The 27028-nt window shown below is 45.2% G+C and overlaps 1 protein-coding gene across 6 annotated transcripts in view; it reads left to right on the forward strand.

Moving 5' to 3' along the window:
- The window catches only part of nsd2 (nuclear receptor binding SET domain protein 2), a 122082-nt gene that overhangs the window by 17135 nt on the left and 77919 nt on the right, over positions 1 to 27028 (forward strand). For all 6 annotated transcript variants that reach the window (XR_005460198.1, XM_038793363.1, XM_038793361.1 and 3 more), the window contains exon 3: positions 18354 to 18531. Coding sequence is in view for 5 of the 6 variants with exons in the window: in XM_038793363.1 (XP_038649291.1) it covers positions 18354 to 18531 (178 nt within the window). In the remaining variant the exon portion in view is untranslated. The remainder of the gene's footprint in view (positions 1 to 18353; positions 18532 to 27028) is intronic.

A 27028-nucleotide genomic window follows, 5' to 3' on the forward strand; every position in this document is an offset into this window, starting at 1 on the left:
ACATTTAAGGGGCATCTTGACGAATACATGAATAGGATGGGAATAGAGGGATATGGACCCAGGAAGTGTAGCAGAAGATTTTAGTTTAGTTGGGCAGCATGCTCGGCACGGGCTTGGAGGGCCGAAGGGCCTGTTCCTGTGCTGTACTTTTCTTTGTTCTTTGTTTTGTTCAATTGAGTTGTAATGCATGTTTAGCATTCACCTTAAGCACAAGTGAACACAAATGCAAACAGAAATGATAGAAAAACTCGGGTCTAACATTAGTTATCTAGTATTTTGCTTTTATGCATGATTATATTTTAGATTACAAATATTGAGTTCCATTTATATGCTGAGATCCAAGTTCAATCAGCGCTTATATTTTTGGTCCATTTGCAGCAGGGGCAGCAGGGTAGCATGGTGGTTAGCATAAATGCTTCACAGCTCCAGGGTCCCAGGTTCGATTCCCGGCTGGGTCACTGTCTGTGTGGAGTCTGCACGTCCTCCCCCTGTGTGCGTGGGTTTCCTCCGGGTGCTCCGGTTTCCTCCCACAGTCCAAAGATGTGCGGGTTAGGTGGATTGGCCATGCTAAATTGCCCGTAGTGGCCTAATAAAAGTAAGGTTAAAAGGGGGGGGGGTTGTTGGGTTACGGGTATAGGGTGGATACGTGGGTTTGAGTAGGGTGATCATGGCTCGGCACAACATCGAGGGCCGAAGGGCCTGTTCTGTGCTGTACTGTTCTATGTTCTATTTATGTCCCTCTCCCCCTCCCCCCCCCCCCCACCCTGCAATCCAAACTTCCTGCAAATTGGAGACTGTCATTTGATTAAGGATGAGATTATTCATGGTAATGAATTGCACCATTTTGGTGTTATAAGGAAATAAATGATCCCAAATTTCAAATAATTTCAATTTCAAGACCGTATAGAGAACAGGATGGTGGCGAAGACCTGGATTTAATTGCAACAATATGGTTTTATAATAGTTCAATTTGCGCACTCCGTATTTACTCAAAAAAAGTTTGAAGTGAGATATTTATATTGAGCATTGGCAAAAGAGCCAAAGAAAACGTGAGGAAAAAAACTGCAGTACTTTGTGCAGCTGGATCTGGAATGCACTGTCTGAAAGTCTGGTGGAGACGGGTTCAATTATGGCTTTTAATTGGGTATTGGATAACTATCTGAAGAGAAAGAAAGTTGCAGGGCTATGAGGAAAGGGCTATGACAAGAGAGCAAGTTGCTTTTGTGGAGAGTCAACATGAACACAACGGGGAGACGGTGAGGGAGACTGTGGCATAGTGGTAATGTCACTGAACTAGTAATCCAGGGATGCAGGCCAGTGCCTGGGGATATAGATTCCACTGTCGTTGGTGGAATTTAATTTCAATTCATAAAATCTGCAATTGAAAGCTAGTCTCAGTGATGGTGGCCATGGCAACTGTCATTGATTTATTTAAAAACCCATCCCATTGGTTCACTGATATCCTTTTGAGGAAGGAAATCTGTCTTAGCCTGGCCTACATGTGACTAGATCCATGCAGCCTGCATGTGACTCCAGATGCATTGCGGTGTGGCCTGCACGTGACTCCAGATCCATTGCAGTATGGCCTGCGTGTCACTGCAAATCCATAGTGGTATGATAAACTCTTGACTACCCTCTGAAATTGCCGACCAAGCCACTCTCGGGAAGTTCGGGATGGGCAATGCTGGTCTTGCCAGCGTTGCTCACATCCCATGAAAGAATTCCTGTGCCACAGCCATAATATGAAACTTTGAATAGTTTTTGTCTTATTTTGTATCCAACTTGGTTGCATTGATAGGACTTTTGCCTTTGAATCAGCAGGGTATGGGATTAGCATGTGAAAGCTCAATGGAATACTGATAAAATGCAGCATTGTTGGAGGTGCACTTTTTCAGATGAGGCATTGCACTTTGGAGCATTCTGCAATTTCGGGAGATTGTATTAAAAAGAATCAAAATAGTACGGCATACCAAAGAAGGACAAGGCTCCTGTCTTGCTACCATTCGTGTTTGAACCAATATCACAAAATATTACAGGTCATTCATTTTATTTGTTATTGCAGAATTATTTCTGGTGCACAAATTGTTTGCCGATGTGGTAATAGCAATTATGAAGAATTAAAAACACAGCTCAGTACTGTGATAGTCTAGTCTTTGGTGGATGCAGTTTACCGTACACATTGCTATAAAGCATGAAAACCACAGCTCAGTATTGTACAGTCTAAGGAGGCAGTTTACCTCCCACATTGCTGTGCTGGACAAGACCTCATCTTATCGATCCTTCCTGACCTGGGATGGGTATAAGAGCAGAATGGTTTCTGCTGCAACTTCTTTAATTGAAACCCTGGTTGCTTTCATGTATTATTATTTTTTTCTTCTTGGCTCAGTGGTGACATTCTCCTGAGTAGGATGGGTGTTCAAACCTTTTAGAATTTTGAAGAATAACTTAACCTGATGTTTTGTTTAAGCACTTGAGGGCGTGCTTTTTAGTGTCTACGGTGCTGCCTTTCAAATGAACTATTAAAATTCAGCCCTTTCTGCCAGTTCGATTAAAAGTACAAATTCTCTGAGCACTTCAGCTCTTGAGAACTCTACATTTCTCCAACACTCGCCTCTTGCTTAGCCCTCAGCCATCATTGCTGGTCCTGTCTTTAGGCCCTCAAATTCTGGCCCTGAACATTCTCAATTTGAATTGCTGTCCATGCCCTACGGTCCCAAGCTTCAGAATTCACTCATTAAACCCCACCCCCCACTTTGTTTCTTTGTTCAGTATCAAATGCAGTGGTTTTATGATCACTTTTCTCTTGAATTAAGAACACCAGGAGTTCCTTTCAGAATTGTGTAGGTGGCTAATGACACTTCATTACAGAACTCTACTATTTAGGGTATTTTGCAGGAAATTGATACTTCTAACTTTTTGATCACATTTTGAATTTTAGCAAGTGCTTACACTTATTTCAACATGATTATAACTCTGCTTAGTTCAAGAGCAATTGAGGATGGGCAACGAATGCTGACCCAGCCAGCAATGCCCATTTCCCAAGAACGAATTAAAAGAAAACGCCTCCTATTTGAAACTAGCTGCCTTCATTTCATGAACCCAGTCTGGTCCTCCCCTATCACCTTCAAGAGGCACCCCTCCAACCTAGCTGCCAGTATCTTTGCATTCAGTAACAGTATAAGCCTGTATGACCCACACCCCATTGGATCCTTATCTGTTTAGCGCAGGGCTAAATCGCTGGCTTTGAAAGCAGACCAAGCAGGCCAGCAGCACAGTTCGATTCCCGTACCAGCCTTCCCAAAACAGGTGCCGGAATGTGGCGACTAGGAGCTTTTCACAGTAACTTCATTTGAAGCCTACTCGTGACAATAAGCGATTTTCATTTTGGGGGCTGGTTTAGCTCACTTGGCTAAATTGCTGGCTTTTAAAGCAGACCAAGCAGGCCAGCAGCACGGTTCGATTCCCGTACCAGCCTTCCCGGACAGGCGCTGGAATGTGGCGACTAGGGGCTTTTCACAGTAACTTCATTGAAGTCTACTCGTGACAATAAGCGATTTTCATTTCATTTCATTTTCATCTTTCTTTAACAGCAGCAAGATTGAGGCCTTCCCTATTGCCCCTGAAACATCTCCATCATCAGCGGCACCAATTTGTCTTTAAATTTCTTGTAATACCCCACTGGGAACCCATTTGGTCCTGCCACCTTCCCTGATGGCATCCTCCCAATTATCTCCTTTACCTCATGTCCCCCCACCAGCCTCTCCAGTCTGGCCCCGTCTTCCTCCTCCAGCTTTGGATACTCCAACCCGTCTAGGAACTCCCGCATCCCCTGATCCTATCCCGGCGGCTCCGACCTATACAGATTTTCATGGAACTCCTCGAACACCTTAACTCCTCAAATACCTAATTAATGTGGTCCAGGGCCAACACCAATTTCCCCGTCGTATCCCGCACCTGGACTATTTCCCTCTCCGCCACCTCCTTCCGAAGTTGCCAGCATGTGCTCCGCCTTCTCCCCATATTCATGATTCCCTTCCCTTGCACCGCCTTCCTTGTGGACAACCGAGCAAGGCTAGCCTGAAGCTCCCTCCTTCTGTCCAGAAGGGCCGTATCTGGATCCCCCATGTACCTCCTGTCCACCTCCAACATCATCTCTATCAGCCTTTGACACTCTCGTTATCCACCTTGGCCTTAAACACACTCTCTCTCTCTCGCTCTCTCTCTCTCTCTCTCTCCTTTTCTCTCTCCCCCCCCCCGGGTACAGTTGAAGCCCACTTACCACTGAATCACCTTCCTGACTTCTCTTTTAAAAAAAACTTTGGTCCCCCAGCAACCCCACATCATTCTCCATCCCGGTCTCTGCGCTATCTACATCTCCCAATGCGGTGCATGATCCGATATTGCTATCGCCGAATACTCCGATCCACTAATCCCCTCCAGCAGTGCCTTCCCTACAGCAAAAAAGTCTATCCTCGAATAAATCTTATGAACCGAGGAGAAAAGTGAATACTCCCGCTTCCTCGGGTTCAAGAACCACCTCCATGGGTCCGACTGGGTGAGTGAGCGCAGCTGTGACCTATCCATCCTTGGCTCTTGCACCAGATTCCAATACCCTCCCATTTGGGCAGCACGGTAATATAGTGGTTAAACACTATGGCTTCACCAGCGCCAGGGTCCCAAATTTGATTCCTGGCTTGGGTCACTGTCTGTGCTGAGTCTGCACGTTCTCCCCGTGTCTGCGTGGGTTTCCTCCGGGTGCTCCGGTTTCCTCCCACAAGTCCCGAAAGACGTGCTATTGGGTAATTTGGACATTCTGAATTCTCCCTCTGTACCTGAACAGGCACCGGAACGTGGCGACTCGGGGCTTTTCACAGTAACTTAATTGCGGTGTTAATGTAAGCCTACTTGTGACAATAAAGATTATTATTATTACGATTAGGTCGTGCGAATCCAAGTCCGGAATGGCCCCAAGTACCTTCCTCACAAAGCCTGCATCATCCCAGTTAGGGCTATATGCACATGCCAGTGCAAGCAACCTCCCCTCCAACTCACATGTTACTATCACATACCTATTCCCCTGGTCCGCCACCATCTTCTCCACCTGGAACCTCATTCTCTTGCCCACTAAAGTCGCTACCCCCCCCACGCCCTACTGTTGAACCCCGAATAAAATACTTCCTGAGCCTCACCTGGTCTTTCACCATCAGATGAGTCTCCTGTAGTATTACATCGGCCGTTAAGCTTTTTAGGTGCGCAAACACCCTTTAATCTCTTGACTGCCCCCCAACCCTTCCATGTAACTATTCGGACCGGAGAGGGGGGGTCATCCCTCTTATCTGCCATCATCATAACTCTTTCCTCCTCCTCCATCCACTTGCGCTGAGACACCTCACACAGTACCAGCCTCCCATCCATCGACTCTGTCTACAATTACAATCTAAGGGGCCTCACGGTAGCATGGTGGTTAGCATCAATGCTTCACAGCTCCAGGGTCCCAGGTTCGATTCCCGGCTGGGTCACTGTCTGTGTGGAGTCTGCACGTCCTCCCCGTGTGTGCGTGGGTTTCCTCCGGGTGCTCCGGTTTCCTCCCACAGTCCAAAGATGTGCGGGTTAGGTGGATTGGCCATGCTAAATTGCCCGTAGTGTAAGGTTAATGGGGGGATTGTTGGGTTACGGGTATACGGGTTACGTGGGTTTAAGTAGGGTGATCATTGCTCGGCACAACATCGAGGGCTGAAGGGCCTGTTCTGTGCTGTACTGTTCTATGTTCTATGTTCTAATTCCCGCTGCCTTCAAAAGGCAGCCAGCATAATTAAGGACCCCACACTCCCCAGACATACTCTCTTCCACCTTCCGTCAGGAAAAAGAAACCGAAGATTGAGGTCACATACCAACCAGCTCGAGAACCGCTTCTTCCCTACTGCTATCAGAATACACCTACCTCGCATTAAGTTGATCTTTTCTCTACACCTTGCTATAACTGTAACATTATATTCTGCAGTCTCTCCTTCCTTCCCTATGTAGGGTATGCATTGTTTGTACAGCATGCAACCCCCCCCCCCCCCCCCCCCCCCAACCCACCACACTCCTGTTCACTAGCCAGCTTGCGCTTGCTAGTGTGGAGGCCCCTGCCCAGGCCCCAATCCCATGGCCCCTACCGGGTCCCAGGAAAACAAAGAAACCCCCTTCAAACAAACCCAGTGCAAACACAAACGCCAGAAAACCGTCATTGCAAAAAAAATCCCGACTCCTACCGTAACCAAATAAGCAACTTCACCCATTTAACACTTCAACAAACGAAATAAAAAATAGAACTATACTCAATCTCCCCTTCTCTCTTCCCCCCACCCCACACACACACGCACGAACACCGTCCAAGACCAATCCTTAGTCTCACTTCGGCCCCAGTCCTTCTGCCTTCACAAATGCTTCCACTGTCTCCAAGTTCAAGTATTTGGAGTTGAAGGTCACCCCCAAATTAGCTGGATATACTACGCAGAAACGCAGAGTGTTATACAGTGCCTTCTTCACTCGGCCAAAGGCTGCCCACCTCTTCGCCAACTCCACAATAAGTCCTGGTACAATCGTAAACCAGCACCAGCCCACTGCGTCTTCCGCTTTTGCTTTGCCCAACTCTGAACTGTCTCCTTCACGTGGTACCTATGAAAACAAATAATCACCGTTCTTAGCGGCACATTTGCCTTCGGTTTAGGCCTCAATGACCAATGAGCTCGATCCATTTGTACCAGGAGGGATCCTCCCCCTCCAAATCAGTACTATCAACATCTTGGCAAAGTACTCAGTCAGCCTCAGGCCCTCCACCCCTTTGGGCAGGCCGTAGATCCTCGAATTTGCCGCTTCGATCTGTTTTCCAGCTCCTCCACCTTCGCTCACAGACCTTTGTTGGCCTCCACTACCCTCTGTAGCTCCTCACCCATCTAGGTAAGCTGATCGCTGATATCTTCGACACTGCCGCCTTCATCGGTGCAATCGCCTCCTCCACCAGCACCTTCATTGCTGTCATCATCTCCTTCCTCATCACCTCCATGTGCTTTGCAAACTGTTCTTCAAACTCCACAACCATCACCGTAGTCACCTTTTCTGCCGTGAACAGTGCGGCCCGACCCAGCCTCCGCCATCTTTCCAGTTACCGAGCTGACCCTTTCGCTTGATGGCGAAACTTCACTCCCCCACTTCTTCACGGTGGCTTTCTTTTGGGTTTTGGACATTCCCCTCTTTTATTATGTCTTCCTTCACTTATTTGTTGAATAATTGCCCCTGGAACTGGGCACTAAATTCAAAATAATCAAGCCTCCAGCAGGAGCCACCCAACGAGCAACTTCCTCCAATATGCTGCCACCGGAAGCATCTAGTATGACACAAAATAATAGACCGCAGCTGAAAGAGGCAGCCAGCTGCTAAATTGTATTCTTAAAACGAATTAAAACAACAGAAACATGTATTTATATCATGCTTTACCCAAACATTTCAATAGGACCATTTTAGCACCCAACATTTTTTCCAATTAAGGGGCAATTTACAGTGGCCAACCCAACTAACCTACGCATATTTTGGGTCAATAGGAACATTCTAAAACAAAGTATGACACTGAGTTACCAAAGGAGATATTGGGTCAAATGATCAAAAGCTTGGTCAAAGAGGTATTATTTTAAGGTTTTTTCTAAAGGAGGGAGGTAAAATGGAGAGACTGAGAGTTGTAAGGAGGAAATTCCAGAGCGTGGCACCTAAGCAACTTGAGGACATTGGGGGTGCAGACATTGGGGATGCACAAGACACCAGAATTAGAAAAATGCAGATATTTGAGCGAACTGGGGTTGGAGATTACAGAGATGGGGATGGGCAAGGGATTTGAAATAAAGGATGAGAATGTTAAAATCAAGATGTTGCATGACCAGGAACCACTGTGGATCAGTAAGCACAAGAAACAACGGAGATTTAGATGACCTCAAGTTTACAGCTGGGAGAATGCAAGAGACCAGGCTAGAGTACTTTGGGGTAGCTGAGCCAAGAGGAAATGAAGGTTTCCTGCGGCAGATGAGCTGAGAAAGGGGTCAACTTGATCGCAAGTTTTGAAAGGGTAGCCTTTGGGGTTGGAAACCAAATCAAAATGAAAGGTCTGCCTGCATTGTCCAGAAGTGTTCCTTTAAGATTTTTAATAGATGTTGAATTACAGGGCAAAGCTTAGTCAAATTTATAACGGTGCTTTGAAAGCATTTGCTCCTTTTCTTTTGCTGTCTTGACACAATCCTAGTTCAGAGGTTGTCAGAAATACGCCGTCAGGCGACTGGCAGTACTCACCTGAAATTTAATATTATAGATGCACGAGATCAGCACAGGGAAATACTTCTTGTGGGAAAACAGTTAGTAGTGAGATCAGACTCTTGGTGATTGATCATTACCTACCTTTGGGCCAGTATATTGCTGCTCTAACATTCTGCTATTACTCAGGTGCTCTCATCCCAAGACAATTCACAGACATAACCAAACTTTATGCTGAGTCATGTAGGGAGATGTTGGAGCAGACCTAAAACAAACTTGGTCAAAGAGGTAGGTTTTAGGAGCATCTTTAAAGGAGGAAAGAGAAACTAAGAGGTTTGGAGAGGAAATCCAGAGTTGGGCAGGGTTTTTCAAGTCTGTCGTTACCTGTGGGTGGATCGCAGGCTGAGTAGTGGAGCAATTGGTGGTCCCGATCTCAGGGGAGGTACCCAGTGGCCGCTCCCAGCTATTACAGAGAAAATGGCGGCCGCTGCCGCCTAAATGAGGCTATGTGGAATCTTCTGGCCAGAAACAGCAGCAGAGAGCAGCTCACTCACCTTGCACATAAACTTGGCGACAAGTGCTTTGTATGCGTTTCTGGCGTCAAAACACGGAGGATTTCATTTTTCAGCTGCTGGCAAGAGGACTGTGAAGACCGATCGTTTTCTTAAAATTCAGAGATGGTCAGAGACTCGGGCAGTGTACCTACTGGACAGGATCTCCCAACAGAATCTGCTGTGGAGGGTGAACTCCATGCATTCTATGCTCGGTTCGAGCAGGTAACCAACAATCTGCTGTCGAGTTCCCCAGCAGCCCGTAATTCACCCATACCCACCATCACAGCTTCCGAAGTCAGATCAGTCTTCCTGAAAGTGAACCCGTGGAAGGCGACGGGCCCGGATGGGATCCCTGGTCGTGCACTCCGAGCCTGCGCGGACCAGCTGGCAGAGGTATTCACAGACATCTTTAACCTGTCCCTACTCCACTCAGAGGTCCCCACCTGCTTCAAGAAGAACACCATCATACCAGCACCAAAGAAGAACCAGGCAACATGCCTCAATGACTACCGCCCGGTGGCCCTGACTTCAGTCGTAATGAAGTGCTTCGAGAGGCTGATCATGAAGCGCATCACCTCCATACTCCCGGAATGCCTTGATCCACTTCAATTCGCATACTGCTGCAACGGGTCCACTTCAGACGCCATTTCCCAGGCCCTACACTCATCCCTGGAGCATCTCGAAAACAAGGACTCCTACATCAGACTCCTATTTATTGACTATAACTCTGCTTTCAACACCATAATCCCAGCCAAGCTCTTATCAAAGCTCCAAAACCTAGGACTTGGCTCTCCACTCTGCAACTGGATCCTCGATTTTATGACCAGCAGACCACACTCAGCAAGAATAAACACCAACACCTCCACAATATCGTCAATACCCGAGCCCCGCAAGGCTGCGTATTTAGCCCCCTACTCTACTCCCTGTACACCCACAACAGCGTGGCAAAACTTGGTTCCAACTCCATCTACAGGTTTGCTGACGATACGACCATAGTGGGCCGGATCTTGAAAACGACGAGTCAGAATACAGGAGGGAGATAGAGAATCTAGTGGAGTGGTGTTACGACAACAATCTGTCCCTCAATGCCGGCTAAACTAAAGAGCTGATCATTGACTTCAGGAAGCAAAGTACTGTACACACCCCTGTCCGCATCAACGGGGCTGAGGTGGAGATGGTTAGCAGTTTCAAATTCCATAGGGTGCACATCTCCAAATATCTGTCCTGGTCCACTCACGTACGCTATCACCAAGAAAGCACAACAGCACTTATACTTCCTCAGGAAACTAAGGAAATTAAGCATGTCCATATTAACCCGTACCAACTTTTACAGATGCACCAAAGAAAGCATCCTATTGGGCTGCATCACAGCCTGGTATGGCAACTGCTCGGCCCAGGACCGCAAGAAACTTCAGAAAGTCGTGAATACCGCCCAGTCCATCACATGAACCTGCCTCCCATCCATTGACTCCATCTACACCTCCTGCTGCCTAGGAAAATCTGGCAGCATAATCAAAGATCCCTCTCACCCGGCGTACTCACTTTTCCAGCTTCCATCGGGCAGGAGATACAGAAGTCTGAGAACACGCACGAACAGACTCAAACAGCTTCTTCCCCACTGTCACCAGACTCCTAAATGACCCTCTTATTGACTGACCTGTATACTTCATCCGATGCCAGTGCTTATGTAGTTATATTGTATGTCTTGTGTTGCCCTATTATGTATTTTCTTTTATTCCCTTTTCTTCCCATGTACTTAATGATCAGTTGAGCTGCTTGCAGAAAAATACTTTTCACTGTACCTCGGTACACGTGACAATAAACAAATCCAATCCAATCCAATCTTCGGAAATGGCAGGTATTCCCTCGCGGGTCTTGAAGCTTTGAAAATTGCCAGCTGTCAAAAATAGGTTCTTTGCTAAACAAATAACATTCCGTGACAGTTGAACTAATAGTGAAGTATTAAGGTGGCACAGTGATGTGGTGGTTAGCACTGCTGCCTCATGACGCCGGGGGTCCGGGTTTTATCCCGGCCCCTGGTCACAGTCTGTGTGGAATTTTCACATTTCTCCCCGTGCCTGCGTAGATCTCATCCCCACAACGCAAAGATGTGCAGGGTAGGTGGATTGGCCACATTTAATTGCCCCTTTGGAAAAAAAAATGAATTGGGTACTTTAAATTTATATTTTAAAAAAAAAATTGTCTCAATTATTACGATGGTTCTCGTATGAAGTGTTGACTTGTCTTGTGACACTTTAAAAAAAAAATAATCTTTTGTCACAAGTATCCTTACATTGCAATGATGTTACTGTGAAGTAACTGTATTGGTTACTTGAGAATCCTAGCCCATCTGTCTATGTGCCTGTCTATATATGTACTTTTATAAAGGTCATCACTTGTGCTCTGAAAATCATTTTTGATTTGGTGCAATCTGTGATTTGATTGTATATTCCAAAGAGTTCAAATGCTAGTTTCATTAAAGTGAGCTGAAACCTCCATAATCGCATGGAAAACTTTTTTTCTGTCTCTTTTCCTAATTTATGCTATGATTTCTGCATAATCGCAGCAGCAGATATGTCATTGTATTAACAGGTTTCTGCTAATTGAGCTCATAATCAATCATTAAAAGGCTGACAAGGCAACTTGGTTAACCTTGTTTCTTTTTCATCTCTTGTCTTCTGCATAGATCAAAATTTGCATGCTAACTCAACAGGATCAAAAATTTTAAATGTGTGAGAATTGAATCCACATTTTGTGGGACAATAGTATGAAGATTTCTGCTCTTTTATGTTTAAAAAAAAAAACACTTTTGTCATTTTTTTCTGACCGTAAGATGTCCCACATTGTCTTACAGCCAGCTAAGTACTTGGACCAATACTGATCCAGGAAATCCATTAATATTTTTAATTGGTCTGTGTGGTTCCAACCAACATGGCTGGAGGGAGATGCAAAATAGTCTTCTTCTATTTCTTACTTTTCAGTCGAAGGGCTTAAACCCTTGTGTGGGACCTGTTGGAACAGAGTGAATTGTTCAATGGATCCCAGAGTTCAATAATTTGACAGCATTTGGAAGTGTAAATCGATGTACAATGTATGGGTCATGTTTTCATTCTATTTGCGATATTTATTTGTAATGTCTGTCAGTTCCCAGTTCATTGTTAAAGGTGCCGTCAGTGTGACCCTGAGCTTCACAGCCCCAGATTTGATCTTTGGTCTGTACTGAACTGGCTGAGAGATTTGCTGTACTGTTCTTGGGGAAGGGGGATGAAACAAAGGTTGCATTCCAGTGACTTCTGCTAGAAAATGAAATATGAAGAAATTGGGAATTGGGTAGGAACAGGATGGTGCTGAGCAGCTGTGTCCTGCACGGTCAAATAGCTGAATAGCTCACACAAAGTCACTAGAAGGTTGACAGCACCTCTAAAATCTAACCCCAACAAGAATGTACCTTCATTAGAACAGAGGAGTGAATGGGAAGGCATGAAGAAGTTGATATTTTAGTAGTTGTGAGGAAATGTGCACCCTCTATATGTCTCAGCCCAGTTTGTCATCTAAGTTCGGTTATTTGTTTTCGGGCTGGATCATCTTGGTATAAATGGGCTTGTGAAATTGGAGAATAGAGCTGTCACTAGATAATTCAATTGGAGGAGTTCTTTCTCTATCAGATGTGTTACATTGAGGGAGTTGTGTTTTCCTCTTGGTACTTCTGTCTCTGGATGGATGGAGTGGATGGGCAGGCACTCTTTCCCAAGGTTGAGGGGTCCGTCACTAGGGTGCATAGGTTTAAGGTCCGTGGGTCAAAGTTTGGAGATTTGCGAGGCAGGTTTTATTACACGGTGGGGAGTGCCTGGAATGCGCCGCCAAGGGAGGTTGTGGAAGCAGATACATTTATCGGGGTTCAAAGGCATCTCGACAAATACATGGATGGGTATAGAGGGATACAGCACTAGCAAGTGCTGAGGGTTTTGGCCACGGGTGGTATCATGACTGGAACAGGCTTGGAGGCCTGCTCCTGTACTGTATTCTTTGTTCAGAATTAACTATGATCTTTTTTGGATAGAGGTAACTAGTTGAGAATTTTACCCAATCACAAGTTCTTTTATTGCAGTGTTGATCCTTTCCAATCACCTTAAAGATGAAGTATTCATCAAAGATGAACTATTCTGATCTATCTATAACATGCTCTCATCGACAGGCTATTGAAGCATGAGAGGTTGAAAAATTTAATCTGCATCCAAGTCATTGGTATTACGTTGATCATCTTTCTACTCCTGTTGGTGTGGAAACCAATCCAGCTTTGCTCTCCTGAAGGCAGTGATTTTTGCTGGAGTATTGGGGTGCTCATTCCATTGGGGTGCTCATTCATGTTCAACCCAATTTCATCTGCTCCAGTCATTGGAGTTAATGTATCCTCTTTACAAGCGGGCAAAGGAGGATTGACAACTGGGATGATTTCTGAAAATTGTATTTCTGTTCAATATACTCTTTTTTAAAAAAAAATATTTTATTCAAGACTTTTTAATGTATAATCTTTACTGTCACAAGTAGGCTTATATTAACACTGCAATGAAGTTACTGTGAAAAGTCCCTAGTCGCCACATTCCGACGCCTGTTTGGGTACACAGATGGAGAATTCAGAATGTCCAAATTACCTAACAGCACATCTTTCGGCCCTTGTGGGAGGAAACCGGAGCACCCGGAGGAAAGCCACGCCACCCACGATGTGCAAACAAACAAAACCAATGACCAGAATTGAACCTGGGTCCCTGGCGCTGTGAGGCAGCAACGCTGACCACTGTTACCGTGCTGCCGGATTGTGTATACATAAAATTATCAGAAGACCAAAACATCAACAGAAACCACAAGCCCCCAACCTCCCGCGATACGCCTTCCTAACCTTTCCCTCTTATCCGACCCGACAATCCACCTTGGGGGAAAAAAAAATCAATGAATGGTTTCCACCTCCGGATGAGCCCATCCTCCGAAACCCGCAAAGTGAACATGACCACCTCCAACCAAAAGAATTTTGCCAGGTCACTCGCCCATACCCCCGCTCTCGGCAGCTCCGAGTCCCGCCAACACAACAAGATACGTCTCCGGGCTATCCCACCTGGACTCCCGGATCTTCCAACACCCGAATATCGGCACCTCCGGGCTTCGGACCACCCCCACACCCAGAATCCATTTGCAAATGTTTCATTTTAATTTGGCTAGTGTATTGATATTTTTTTATGTGTATTTGATTGTGTCACTTACCTATCCGTTTTTATCCCTTTTGATTCCTCCTGTTTCATTTTACTTTTGCCCATTAAAGGTATGAATGGGAGAGTTTTGTTTGGCAACCAAAGAATGGGATTCTTTGCTTCCTTACAAAATCAGACCTCATTAAATCAAAAAGGAACCTGCATCAACTTGAATTTATACCAAAATGTTCAGCTGCGCTCTTAGTTTATATCTATGAATCAATCAATATCTTGATTATTGAAATCCACAAAAACTGAAAAAAACCTCGGGTCTGGCCATATTTTTGGAGCGAGAAACAGAATTAACATTTCGAGTCCCATATGACTACTTTGGAATTCTTCGACTTGAGTATGGGATGTACATTAAAATAGGTTGTCTATATTGTAAAGCAGATGCAAAATTTGACTAGGCATTAGTTGGTTAACCATGCTATGCCTTTAGAGAGTCTGCCTGCACATGGACAGAATTTGTATACCGTATATACTCGCGTAACATGCGACTTTTGAGCACCTAATTTGAAGCCTAAATTTCGGGGGTCGCATGATACGCGAGGTACAAAAATCGCGGGTGTAAAATGCTGGCCAAGCTAAGTCACATAGCATCCAGCTGGCTTTATTAGCGTCGTTCAGCCACTTGCCGTTTCCATTCATAAAAACATGAATGGAAACGTCAAGTGGCTGAACATCTTCCCATCAGAATGCTGTGGTCAAAATCTGAAGAGTAGTATTCTGATGGGAAGATGGGAAGAGTAGATTCTGCTGTGAAAGCTGTTCGCGATTCGAACAGCTTTCCAGCTGGCTTTACTAGCGTCGTTCAGCCACTTGCCGTTTCCATTCATAAAAACATGAATGGAAACGTCAAGTGCTGAACATCTTCCCATCAGAATACTACTCTTCAGATTTTGACCACGGCATTCTGATGGGAAGATGTTCAGCCACTTGACGTTTCCATTCATGTTTTTATGAATGGAAACGGCAAGTGGCTGAACAACGCGAGTAAAGCCAGCTGGAAAGCTGTTCGAATCGCGAACAGCTTTCACAGCAGAATCAACTCTGCAGAAACCACACACAATGATACCATTTGGAAGTTTTGGTTTCCAAAATTGATTTCCAAAAAAGTCACTCGCATGATACACGAGGTATACCATAAAATCATGTTTTGGGGACGAAAATTTAGGGGTCGCATGATACGCGAGATCGAAGGATACGCGAGTATATACGGTAACTAAGAAAATTAATCTGCTTGAGATACATTTGAGTCACCTTTATTGTGATTCTCGTCTCGAGTAAAATGTCGAAGTGTGCTTTTGAACCAGGTAAATTTTAAATACTGCCCACTTTTTTTTTAATAAATGTTTTTTATTGGGTTTTTGAACAAAATATATTTACCGTTGTGTTCCAAGGATAAGAGACATATATAGAAGAGAAGGGCACATCCAAACATACCAAAGAAAAGAAAATAGTAAATAATTTTTTAAAAACAATAAAAAATAAAATAGAATAACTGGTAGACTATTGTGCACCAGCTCAACAGAAGCAACTCTGTACACCTGGCAAAATGATTTGCAACACAAAAGTGGGCGACTGTTTGGGGGGGGGGGGGGGGGGGGGGAAGAGACTGGGGAGGTGAATATACATTTGGGTGCCGGAGAAACAATTACAGTGGGCAATACTCGAATGGGTTTGGTGTTGGTGTTGTCGCTTGCTTATCCTGGACGGATCTTGCTGCCGTCTCGCGTTCACCTCCGCTTCTGCCGTTCCTCTCGTCTTTATTCTCCTCGTTCCATCCAGCTAGCCAGGGGGAACGAGCTACGGTATCGACAGCTCAAAAACATCTTGGGAAACGAAAGGAGACAAGGACATACCCACAACCACCACGACAGACATTACTGGAAGAATTACTGGATGCAAGCATACTAGATAAAGGACACTGTAGTGACATGTATGACTGACTGGTAGAAACGACCGACACCGTACTGGACGCAACAAGAAAGAAATGGGAGGAGGACCTGGGGATTGAGATAAGGTGGGGTCTCTGGAGCGAAGCACTGCATAGGGTCAACTCCACCTCCACGTGCGCAAGGCTCAGCCTGATGCAGCTAAAAGTGGTACATAGAGCCCACTTAACAAGAACCCGTATGAGTAGGTTCTTCCCGGAGGTGGAGGATAGATGTGAACGGTGCCAAGGAGGCCCAGCCAACCACGCCCGCATATTCTGGTCTTGCCCCAGACTTGCAGGGTACTGGACAGCCTTCTTCGAGGCAATGTCCAAAGTGGTGGGGATGAGGGTGGAGCCATGCGCGAAAGTGGCGGTCTTCGGGGTATCGGACCAGCCAGATCTATTCCTGGGGGGGAGGGGGGGGGGGGGGGGGGGGGTGGACGCCCTTGCTTTGCCTCCCTGATCTTCTGCCGTAGAATCCTGTTCGGCTGGTGGTCAGCAGCACCACCCAAAGCTGTCCGACCTCTTGGAATCTCTCCAAATGGAGAAAATCAAATTCGCCATCCAAGGGTCAGACGACGGCTTCCACAGAATGTGCGAGCCAGTTACGCAATTGTTCCAGCCAACGAACAAGCGGAAAAATAGCCAGGTAGCCAAGAATCGGGGGAAAGTTGCCAAAGCATGAAAGGGAGAGATAGACGGGCGGGAGGGGGGGGGGGAATTTGACCATCTGCTCTTCCATACGAAAGCGATGACATGCTTGTTAACTCCGAGCACCTATAGAGTTCTTCCGCGTAGGATGGCGTGGTGGTGGTTTTCTGAACCCAACACAGCCAGAACGATATACAAGCAAAGCTGTACTATTTTTAGACTGAGCTCAAATATCCAAACTTCGTGCAAATAGAAAGTGACGTGTGCTAATGGCCACATTAGCCATACTGAATTATTTTCATGTTAATGATGAAGGACAAGAGATATTTAAAATACAAATATCTTGTCCAAAGAGCAGGTAGACAATCACAACCCGGTTCTCAACACTTTTTCTGCTCACCAACCTGCCTGTTACCATCATGCCCAGCTGCTACTGCTCAGTGTCTTGCATACTACAATGCTACAATCAGCCTGAATCTTGTTGAGGCGCAGCAGCAGATAGGAACTATGAAAAGTCAGTGAGGTCTACATTGAGAGAGACTGATTTGGCAAACTCCAGTGGCATGGAGTGGGGAGGGGACTGCAATAAATGTAGATTTAACATCAGCACCAGTGAACATCCAAAACAGTGTTGTTCCGACACCCCCAAGAAATAAGAGAAAACAATGTGTTGCATCGCTTCTCCCGTTTTCCTGTATTCTTGCTTGTCATGCCAAAATATTCCAAGAATTTCAGGTGATTTAATTTTCATCTGCTGAGTATTATGTAGCTAAAAACTATTGATTTAAGGTTTAGTTTTGTCTCCTTGTTTGTTTCATAGGTGTTGGCAGTCACGAGTGTTAATTTTTAACATGTTTTTTTAAAAAAGTGTGATGGTGCCGGTCATGTGTAATATCAGTGCCCCGTTCATAATCGGAAGGAAATTGCTGTTGAAATAGTCCTGTAATCCAGGAGAACTCAGAATATTTTCCCTTTCTAACATTGAATACAGGCCTGCTTTCGCTTTCGGCATGTCAAGAGCCTAAGTTGTCCATTGAAATGTTTGTGGGACGGGGAAAACCAAGAGAAGGAGAAAATGAATGGAATCAGATTGCATTAGTTGTTTGTTTAATGAAATTATCTTGTGTTGTTTATTTTGCCCTTCAATTTTGATTGGCTGACTTATTTTGTCCCATGTAGAGCTTCAAATTTCCTGGTCAAAATTGGGTCTGTTCAGTTGCAATCAATGTTTTCATAGTCACGGCTATAAATTTCATGAAACAAAAGTATAACCTCTGCATCAATATTTTGATATTTGCAGTGTAATTAGGCATGACAAAATGAATGTTATTTGTCAAAATACTATATTCACTTTGTTTTAAAATATACCTGTCAGGGTGGCACGGTGGCACAGTGGTTAGCACTGCTGCCTCATGGCGCCGAGAACCCAGGTTCGATCCTGGCCCCGGGTCACTGCCCGTGTGGAGTTTGCACATTCTCCCCGTGTCCGCATGGCTCTCACCCCCACAACCCAAAGATGCGCAGGGTAGGTGGATTGGCTATGCTAAATTGCCATTAATAATAATAAATATATATATATATATATATGTATATATCTGTCAACAGGTAAATTATTCTATAAGTCTCTGATTTCAAAACTGAATTCTAAATTTCACTACAGTACTTCTGTGATGTTTATATCGATAGACTGAAGAAGATCAAGACAATGAAGGAGCCAAAGACGACGAAACCAAGGAGAAGGATAAAGATGTGCCAGTGAAATATCATGTGGGAGACATGGTGTGGTCCAAAGTATCTGGTTATCCTTGGTGGGCTTGCATGGTTTCTTCAGACCCCCTGTTGAGCACTCATACAAGAGTGAAAGGTATTTGAAACAGTAGCTTTGTAACTGTCGAATTGGTAAAGTAATTCTAATTTAACATTTTAAGACACTTCTCTTGTTAATTGTGCATTAATTTTATGTTAGGATACACGGGCAAAGGGCATTCTTTGAGGGGAGGTGGTGGCGTAGTGGTATTGTCACTGGGCTAGTAATCCAGAGACCCAGAGTTCTCTGGGGTCCCAGGTTCAAATCCCACTACGGCAGATGGTGAAATTTGAATTCAATAAAAATGGCCATGAAAACATTGTCGATAGTCGTGAAAACCCATCTGGGTCACTAATGTCCTCTTTAGGGAAGGAAATTTGCCATCCTTGCCTAGTCTGGCCTATATGTGACTCCAGACCCACAGCAACTCTTAATTGCCCCCGCAAAGGCAATAAATGCTGGCACAGACTGCGGCGCCCACATCCCATGAATGACACAAAAAAGATAATTACATACTTGGAGCACTTACATAAAGGACCTCAAGCTGGCCAAGCTGACGTTGTCGACCCAAATGTCTTCTCCTCATCTGCTGCTGCATTCGCAGCCTGGTATCCTTGAAAAGGGAGCATGCAACATCCACTGGCACACTTGAGGCCTTGCGGCCAGTTGGCTGGAGGACATCATTGCCCCCCCAAAACAACATTTAAATTTAGAATCATAGAATAACTGCAGTGCAGAAGGAGATCATTTGGCCCAACGTGCGGCACCAACCCTCTGAAAGGGTACCCAACCAAGGGTCAGGCCCCGCCCTATCCCCTTAACCCAGTAACCCCACCTAACTTGACCTTTAGGAAACTAAGGGGCAATGAGTAATGGCCAATCCACCTAATCACATCTTTGGACTGTGGGAGACAACCATAGCACCCGGAGGAAACCCACGCAGACATTGGAGAAAGTGCAAACTCCGCACAGTCACCTGGGGCTGGAAGTGAACCAGGGTCCCATGAGCTGTGAGGCAGCAGTCGGAACCACTGTGCCATCACATTTGCAACGGTTCTGTTAAATCTCTTCAGTTACAATTGGTTTCATTTGCTTTTATTTTCAATTGGTTGATTTATTAATTTGTTTTTGTACTGGTACTCAAAAGTGTAAAAAGATAAAATCCACTTGCGGTGGCACTGCTCCAGGGACCCAGGTTCAATTCCGGCCTCAGTGACTGTATGGAGTTTGCACTTTCTCCCCGTGTCTGTGTGGGTTTCCTCTGGATGCTCCGGTTTCCTCCCTCAGCCCAAAGAAGTGCAGGTTAGGTGGATTGGTCATGCTAAATTGCCTCTTAGTGTCCAAAAGGTTAGGTAGGTTTACTGGGTTACGGGGATAGGGTGGAGGCATGGACTTAACTGGAGTGCTCTTTCCAGGGGCCGGTGAAGACTCGATGGGCCGAATATCCTCCTTCTTCACTCTTAAGGATTCTATGATCTATTTGCAGGTCCAGCTAACGCAGGGGTGGGCAAACTTTTCCGTGCAAGGGCCACATTCAGAAATTCACAATTCTAAAGGGCCGCATAGTATATTAAGTAAAATAATTAATATTTAAAATAGCCAAAATAAAAGGTTTTTAAAGAAAAAAAAGCAATTAATTTTTATTAATTAATATTTTAAAGTAGAAACTTCACATGAAACACATGTTGTGCCGAGCAATGATCACCCTGCTCAAGTCAACGTATCCACCCTATACCAGTAACCCAACAGCCCCCCCCCCCCCCCATTAACCTTAAAATTAAAAAAAAATGTTTTAAAAAAATTTTTTTTTTTTTTTTTTTTAATGACTTGATCTTGGTGGGCCGCATAAAGACCTTTGGCGGGCCGTAGTTTGCCCACCCCTGAGCTAACGGGTAGTGGAGGGAATTGTCTGGATTGACTCTTCCTTGGATGTGTTTGTAGTTGGGTGTCCCTTGGAGAGTGAGCATACAGTGTCCACTGGCATGCTTGAGGCTTTCTGTAACCAGTGGGTTCTTCTCAGCCCCCAAAATAACCTTCATTTATTTTCTACATTTTCTTTCAATTTCCTCCAAGTTCCTTTGGTTTAATTGGCTTTTTCTATTGTTGAATTTAGTTGATTTTTATTTTAATTGGTACTCAAACTGCTGGAACTCTTGAGTTAGCCGGGAGAAGACTTGATGTGTAATGCTGCATTTTGTAAATAGTATCTCACTTCATGCTTCACTATCTGGTTTGGGATCCAGTTAACATCGAAGCTTCTCATTCCTTTTCTCCTCCTGCCAGTTTCTTTTCCTGTTGCCCTCAAAGCTCCTCTCATTTGTCACCTCTCAAGCGCATCCTCCTGCCCAAATTTCTTTATGCAATTCACAACGCATGACTATTTCTCAACCTATCCTCCTGATGCCATGACTCCCTCTTGGATAAGCCTGAAGTGGCTCTCTGCCTTCTCCAAATTTTGCAACGGGTCCTTCCAAGCACTTGCTGCGTGCTTATGAGCTTGTGCCCCAGGCTATCTCTTCCTGTTTCTTCACTAACCTTCCGGTTTGGAGTTTTGAAGGTTAATCTCACCAGAATACCCAATTAATTTTTTCCAATTAAGGGGCAATTTAGCATGACCAATCCACATACCCTGCACATCTTTGGGTTGAGGGGTGAGATCCATGCAGACACGGGGAGAATGTGCAAACTCCGCACCGACAGAGATCCTTGGCTGGAATCAAACCGAGGCCCTTGTTGTAGTGAGGCAGCAGTGCTAATCACTGCGCCAGCGTGCCACCCAAGTGAACTTCTCTAACGGATCAATAAATGCAGCTCCTCTTGAATCCCTCTAGTTACTTGCCTCCAACTTTCTTTTTGTTCCGACTAAACCCTTACTCTCTCCAACATTTGTTCCCCTTGATAGAGTCCCATCTTAGTTTTCTTTAAGTCTGAAGAATGCACTACCTTTCAGACATAGAAACATGTGAATTAGGATAGGCCACTCGGCCCCTTGAGCCTGCTTCACCATGAAATAAGATCATGGCTGATCTGATTTTGACATGAACTCCATATTCCTGCCTACCCCGATGACCTTTTATCTAATTGCTCATAAAGAATCTGTCGAACTCCACGTTTAAAAACATTCAAAGACTCTGCTCCCTGTACCTTTTTAAGGAAGAGAGCTCCAAAGACCCGATACTATGCGGGAGAAAATATCTCCTCATCTCGTGCGTTAAACGACCGACCCTTTAGTGACTCCCCCCAGTTGTAGATTTTCCCACAAGAGGTAGCATCCTCTCCACATCCACCCTGTTGTAATCCCTCATGATCTTGTGTTTCAACCAAGTCACCTATTACTCTTCTAAACTCTCAACAGACACAGACCTAACTTGTCCAACCTTTCCTCAACAACAACCCACCCATTCTCAGTGTTCGTCTAGTAAACCTTCTTTGAACTGTTTCTGTAAATAACAATAATCCTAATCTTTATTGTCACAAGTAGGCTTACATTAACACTGCAATGAAGTTACTGTGAAAAGTCCCTAGTCGCCACACTCCAGCGCCTGTTCGGGTACACGGAGGGAGAATTCATAACGTCCAAATTGCCTAACAACACATCTTTTGGGACTTGTTGGAGGAAACGGGAGCACCCGGAGGAAACCCACGCTGACGCAGAGAGAACGTGCAGACTCCAGGCAGACAGTGACCCAAGCTGGAAATCTAACACGGCTCCCTGGTGCTGTTAAGCAACTGTGCTAGCCACTGTGCTGCCGTGCCGACCATGGTTATATCCTTAAATAAGGAGACTGTAAACGGTACTCCAGATGTGGTCTCCCCAATACCCTGTATAACTCCTACTTTTTGTATTCCATTCCCCTCCCAATAAAACATAACATTCTATTTGCTTTCTTAATTACTTGCTGTACCTGCATACTAACCTTTTGCAATTCATGCACCAGGACACAAAGATCCCATTGCATCTCTGAGCTCTGCAATCTCTCACTATTTTGATATTATGGTTTCTATTCTTGCCAAATGGGCAATTTCAGATTTCCACACATTATTACCCCATTTGTCAGACCTTTGCCCACGCACTTATCTTTCTATATCCATTCATAGCCTCTGTATATCCTCTTCACAACATACATTCTTGCCTTACTCCGACCGCCTAGTCAGGTGCACTCTATGTACTCGAACTGTATCAGGCTCAGCCTGCCACTGGAGGAGATGGGAGTTCGCCCTGTACAAAATCTCACTCCAGACCCTCGCTCCAACCCTGACCCAATTCCTCTCCCCACTTCCCCTTTATTTCCTCTAACAAAGCCTTCCCTGTCTCCAGCAACCACCCATATATATCCAATATCTTTCCTTCTCCCAACTCATCATGAGATAGCATCTTGTCCATCAGTGCAGATCTCTGTAATTGGGAACGAAGCGAGTTAGTTACGAACAAAGTCCTGCACCTGCAGATACCAAAACACACACTCCCTCGGGTATTGAACTTTTTTCATAATCTCCTCCAATCCTGCAAACCTACCATCCACAAAGATCCCTGAACATCTTGCCCCCACCCCTCCAAATCTTGTACGTTACGTATATTCTGACGATGCAAACCTATGGTTTCCGCAAATTGGGGACAATAATGACATGCTCCCCAATCTAAAATGCTGCCTGAATTGGTTCCAGATGCTTAGTGACACCACCACTACTGAGCTCATTGTGAATTGAGGCAGAGAGAATGGGAGAGGGGCAGTAACCAATGCCCGTAGACAAGACCCGACACAGGAGGCATCCCCTATCTGCCCCCACCCCGACTCCCCAAACCACCCTCTCGCCTTCTCCATGTTTGCTGCTCAGTAGTAGAACATTAGATTTGATAACGTCAGCTCTCTTGAATGCTGTTCCCTCTGCAGGAAGGTTCCTTGAATCCTGGGAGTCTTACCCACCCAAATCTAGGCCGAGATTAACTTGTCTACTTAAAAAAAAAAGATTTGTGAGGAAGATCGGCAGAGACTGGAACACAAATAAGAATCTTGGCAGAATGTTTATGTGCATTTTCATTGTCTGCATGCCATGGGGGAGGGCATCCCCACCTCTTCCAAGTCTCTCACTCTCACTCTCTCTGGAGTCTGCACGTTCTCCCCGTGTCTGCGTGGGTTTCCAAAGATGTGCAGGTTAGGTGGATTGGCCATGCTAAATTGCCCTTAGTGTCCAAAAAGATTAGGTGAGGTTACTGGGTTATTTGGATTGGGTGGAGGTGTAGACTTTAGTAGGGTGCTCTTTCCAAGGGCCTGTGCAGACTCGATGGGCTGAATGGCCCCCTTCTGCACTGTACATTCTATGATTCACTAGCAGCGGCCCAGGTCCGAACTGAACATCTTATAAAATTCTCCTGGAACCTGTCCGGCCCTGGGGCCCTCTCTGCTTGCATCGCACCCATGCCGGCCATCACCTCCCTCAATCAGATCGGGGCCCCCTCCAACCTGTGCCCCCTCCAACCTGTTCCCCCTCCACCTTGGGAAACTCCAACCCATCCAGGAACCGTCTCATCCCCTCCTCCCCAGGCGGACGTTCTGACTTGGACGGCCTCCTTTAGAAAGCCTCAAATACCCGCCCCCGATCTGGAGCCTCTGCTTCTCCTTCAACAACCCCCTCCTCCGGCACCACTGAGTACCTCAGATCCACTCTCAGAATCTCCTCCATCAGCCTTGCCCTCTCCTCTCTCTTTGCACCCGGGTCAAAATAAATTAACCACTAACTACCACCTTGAGTGCCTCCCACAGTGTGCCATCTGTGACCTCCCCCGTATCATTCAACCCCACATAACTCGTAGCAGCCTCCGTGAACAGGTGCCGGAATGTGTTGACTAGGAGCTTTTCACAGTAACTTAATTTGAAGCCTACTTGTGACAATAAGCGATTTTCATTTTTTTTTATAACCCCAAATGGGGTTTCTGATTAACATAAGATCAGGGGTTACGGGGAGAAGGCAGGATAATGGGAACAAGGAACATATCGGCCAGGATCGAATTGCAGAGCAGACTAGATTGGCCAAATAGCCTAATTCTGCTTCTATATCTAAGAAGTGGTGGCACAGACAGCAAGTGCATCAGTTATAATCTTCCAAAATTCCTTTGATTTTGGAAAATAACACTACTTTGTTCACGCAAGGAGGGAGGCAGCAAGTAGGAAACTACAAGCCAGTTAGTCTTAACAACTGTCCGGATACTTAGATAGTAACAGTTTGATGAGATGGTGCCAAAATGACTTTGTGGAGGGTATTTTGTTGGAGTATTTTGGTAACCTGTTGGAGTATTTTGAAAAAGTAATTTTAAGGTGGATAAAAGGGAACCAATGGATTGGTGTACTTGGATTTTCAAAAAGCATTTGATAAGGTTTCATAGCACATAAAGTACAGAAGGAGGCCATTCGACCCATCGAGCCTGCACTGACCCACTTAAGCCCTCACTTCCACCCTTTCCCCGTAACCCAATAACCCCTCCTAACTCTTTTGGTCACTAAGGGCAATTTAGCATGGCCAATCCACCTAACTCGCACATCTTTGGACTGTGGGAGGAAACCGGAACACCTGTAGGAAACCCACGCAGACACTGGGAGAACGTGCAGACTGCGCACAGATAGTGACCCAGCAGGGAATCGAACCTGGAACCCTGGTGCTGTAAAGCAACAGTGTTATCCACTTGTGCTACCGTGCTGCCCAAAGGTTATGACACGGACGTAAGGTGTATGGGATAACATATTGGCATAGATAATTGATTGGTTGGCTAGCAGGTCACAGAGAATAAGGATAAATGGTTCCTTTTTAGATTGGCAAGCTTAACTAGTGAAGTAGCATTTAGGCCGCACAAGTGCCTGGCAGTGACCATCTCCAACAAGAGAGGATCTAATCATCGCCATTTCAGATTCAATGGTATTGCCCAATGTCAACATCCTGGGAGGTTACCATTGACCAGAAACTGAATTGGACTCGCCATATGGCTAAAGAGTAGGTCAAAAGCAAGGAATTGTGGGGCAAGTACCTCACCACCTGATTTCCCCAAAGCCTGTCCACCAAATCTACAAGTTAGCAGTGTGATGGAATATTTTTCACGCCTGGATAAGTGCAGCTCAAACAATACTCCAGCTCAACACCATCCAAGACAAAACAGCTAGCTTAATTGCTACCCTTCCACAAACATTCAGTCCACCACCAATGAACAGCGGCAACTGTGTGGAACTCACCAATGTTCCTTAGGCAGCACCCTCCTAATGTGCATTCTTAAAAGCAGGTCATGGCTATTAGGTGCTTCTCCCATGATCAGGAACGGTGCAACCGATCGCTCCTACACCTGCCTGCGACCAGTCATTTGAAAAACCCTGTCCTAGATGGCAGTGGTTGTGCGTTTGGAGGTTGCCTAAAGAGCCTTGGTGAGTCAGCATGTATAGCAAGAGGAATGTAACATTAAATGGGATGGTTTTACTGCAGCTGTACAGGGCCTTGGTGAGACTCCATCTGGAGTAGTGAGTGCAGATTTGGTCTCCTTTTAAGAATTTGTTGATTGCTTTAGAAGCAGTTGAGAGAACGTTCATTGGACTCATTACTGGGATGAAGAGATTGTCTTATTAAGAAAGGTCAATACAACTGTACCCATTGGCATTTAAAGAATTAGAGGTTATCTTCTTGAAACTTATAAGATTTAGAACTTATAAGTTTAAAAATGAGGCCTTCCATTTAAGACAGGTGAGGAGAAACCTTTTCACCTGAAAGGACATTGGTGTGTGCCATTCTCTTCCACAGAAAGTAGTGATGGTCTTTAAATTTATTCAAGACAAAGTTAGGCAGATTTTTGTCAGGAAAGGATTATATGTGGCAGACAGAAAAGTGGAGCTCAGCCCACAACCAGATTGGCCATAATCTAATTGAATGATGGAGCAGGCTCGAAGGGCTAAATGTCCTGCTCTTGTTCCTGAAGGTTTAGGGAGGGAATTTCCCGAATTTACTTTCAAGGCAGCTAAAAGGTTAGCTGGCAATGGTTGCATAATTAAAACGGGATGTGAAAGAGACCAAAATTGGAGGTTGCAGAAATCTGAGCATTGTGGGGCTGGAGGAGATTCCAGAGGAAGAGAGGGGCAAGACCACGGAGAGATTTTCAAACTAGGATGCAAATTTTAAGTATTGTCAGACTCCGAGCATGCGTACGTTGGTGAGCACACACCTTGAGTGATGGTGAATGGAAATTATTGCAAGTTAGAATAGAAAGTTGTAGTTTATGGAGGGCGGAAGATGAGAAACTGGCCAGGATAGTGTTGGAATAGTCTAATCTAATGGTGACAAAGGCACGCCTGGTTGAGTACAGCTGCTTCAGTTTTTGAAGCTTGGCATTATTAAGTACAAGTAGTCTGCTTGACCATGCATCCCTCAAAGATCTACTTCTACCATGACAGATGCATCATGGCTACCAATAATTGGATACCCTAAATTTATTTTAAAAATGTAAATCAGTTATAGTCTCATTTAATGATGAAACAAGTGTCAACGTCCTGGAAAGCTTAACACCATTGCAGGGCGTACTTTC

The sequence above is a fragment of the Scyliorhinus canicula genome, chromosome 3 (assembly GCF_902713615.1).
Source record: "Scyliorhinus canicula chromosome 3, sScyCan1.1, whole genome shotgun sequence".
NCBI classification, from domain to species: Eukaryota; Metazoa; Chordata; class Chondrichthyes; order Carcharhiniformes; family Scyliorhinidae; genus Scyliorhinus; species Scyliorhinus canicula.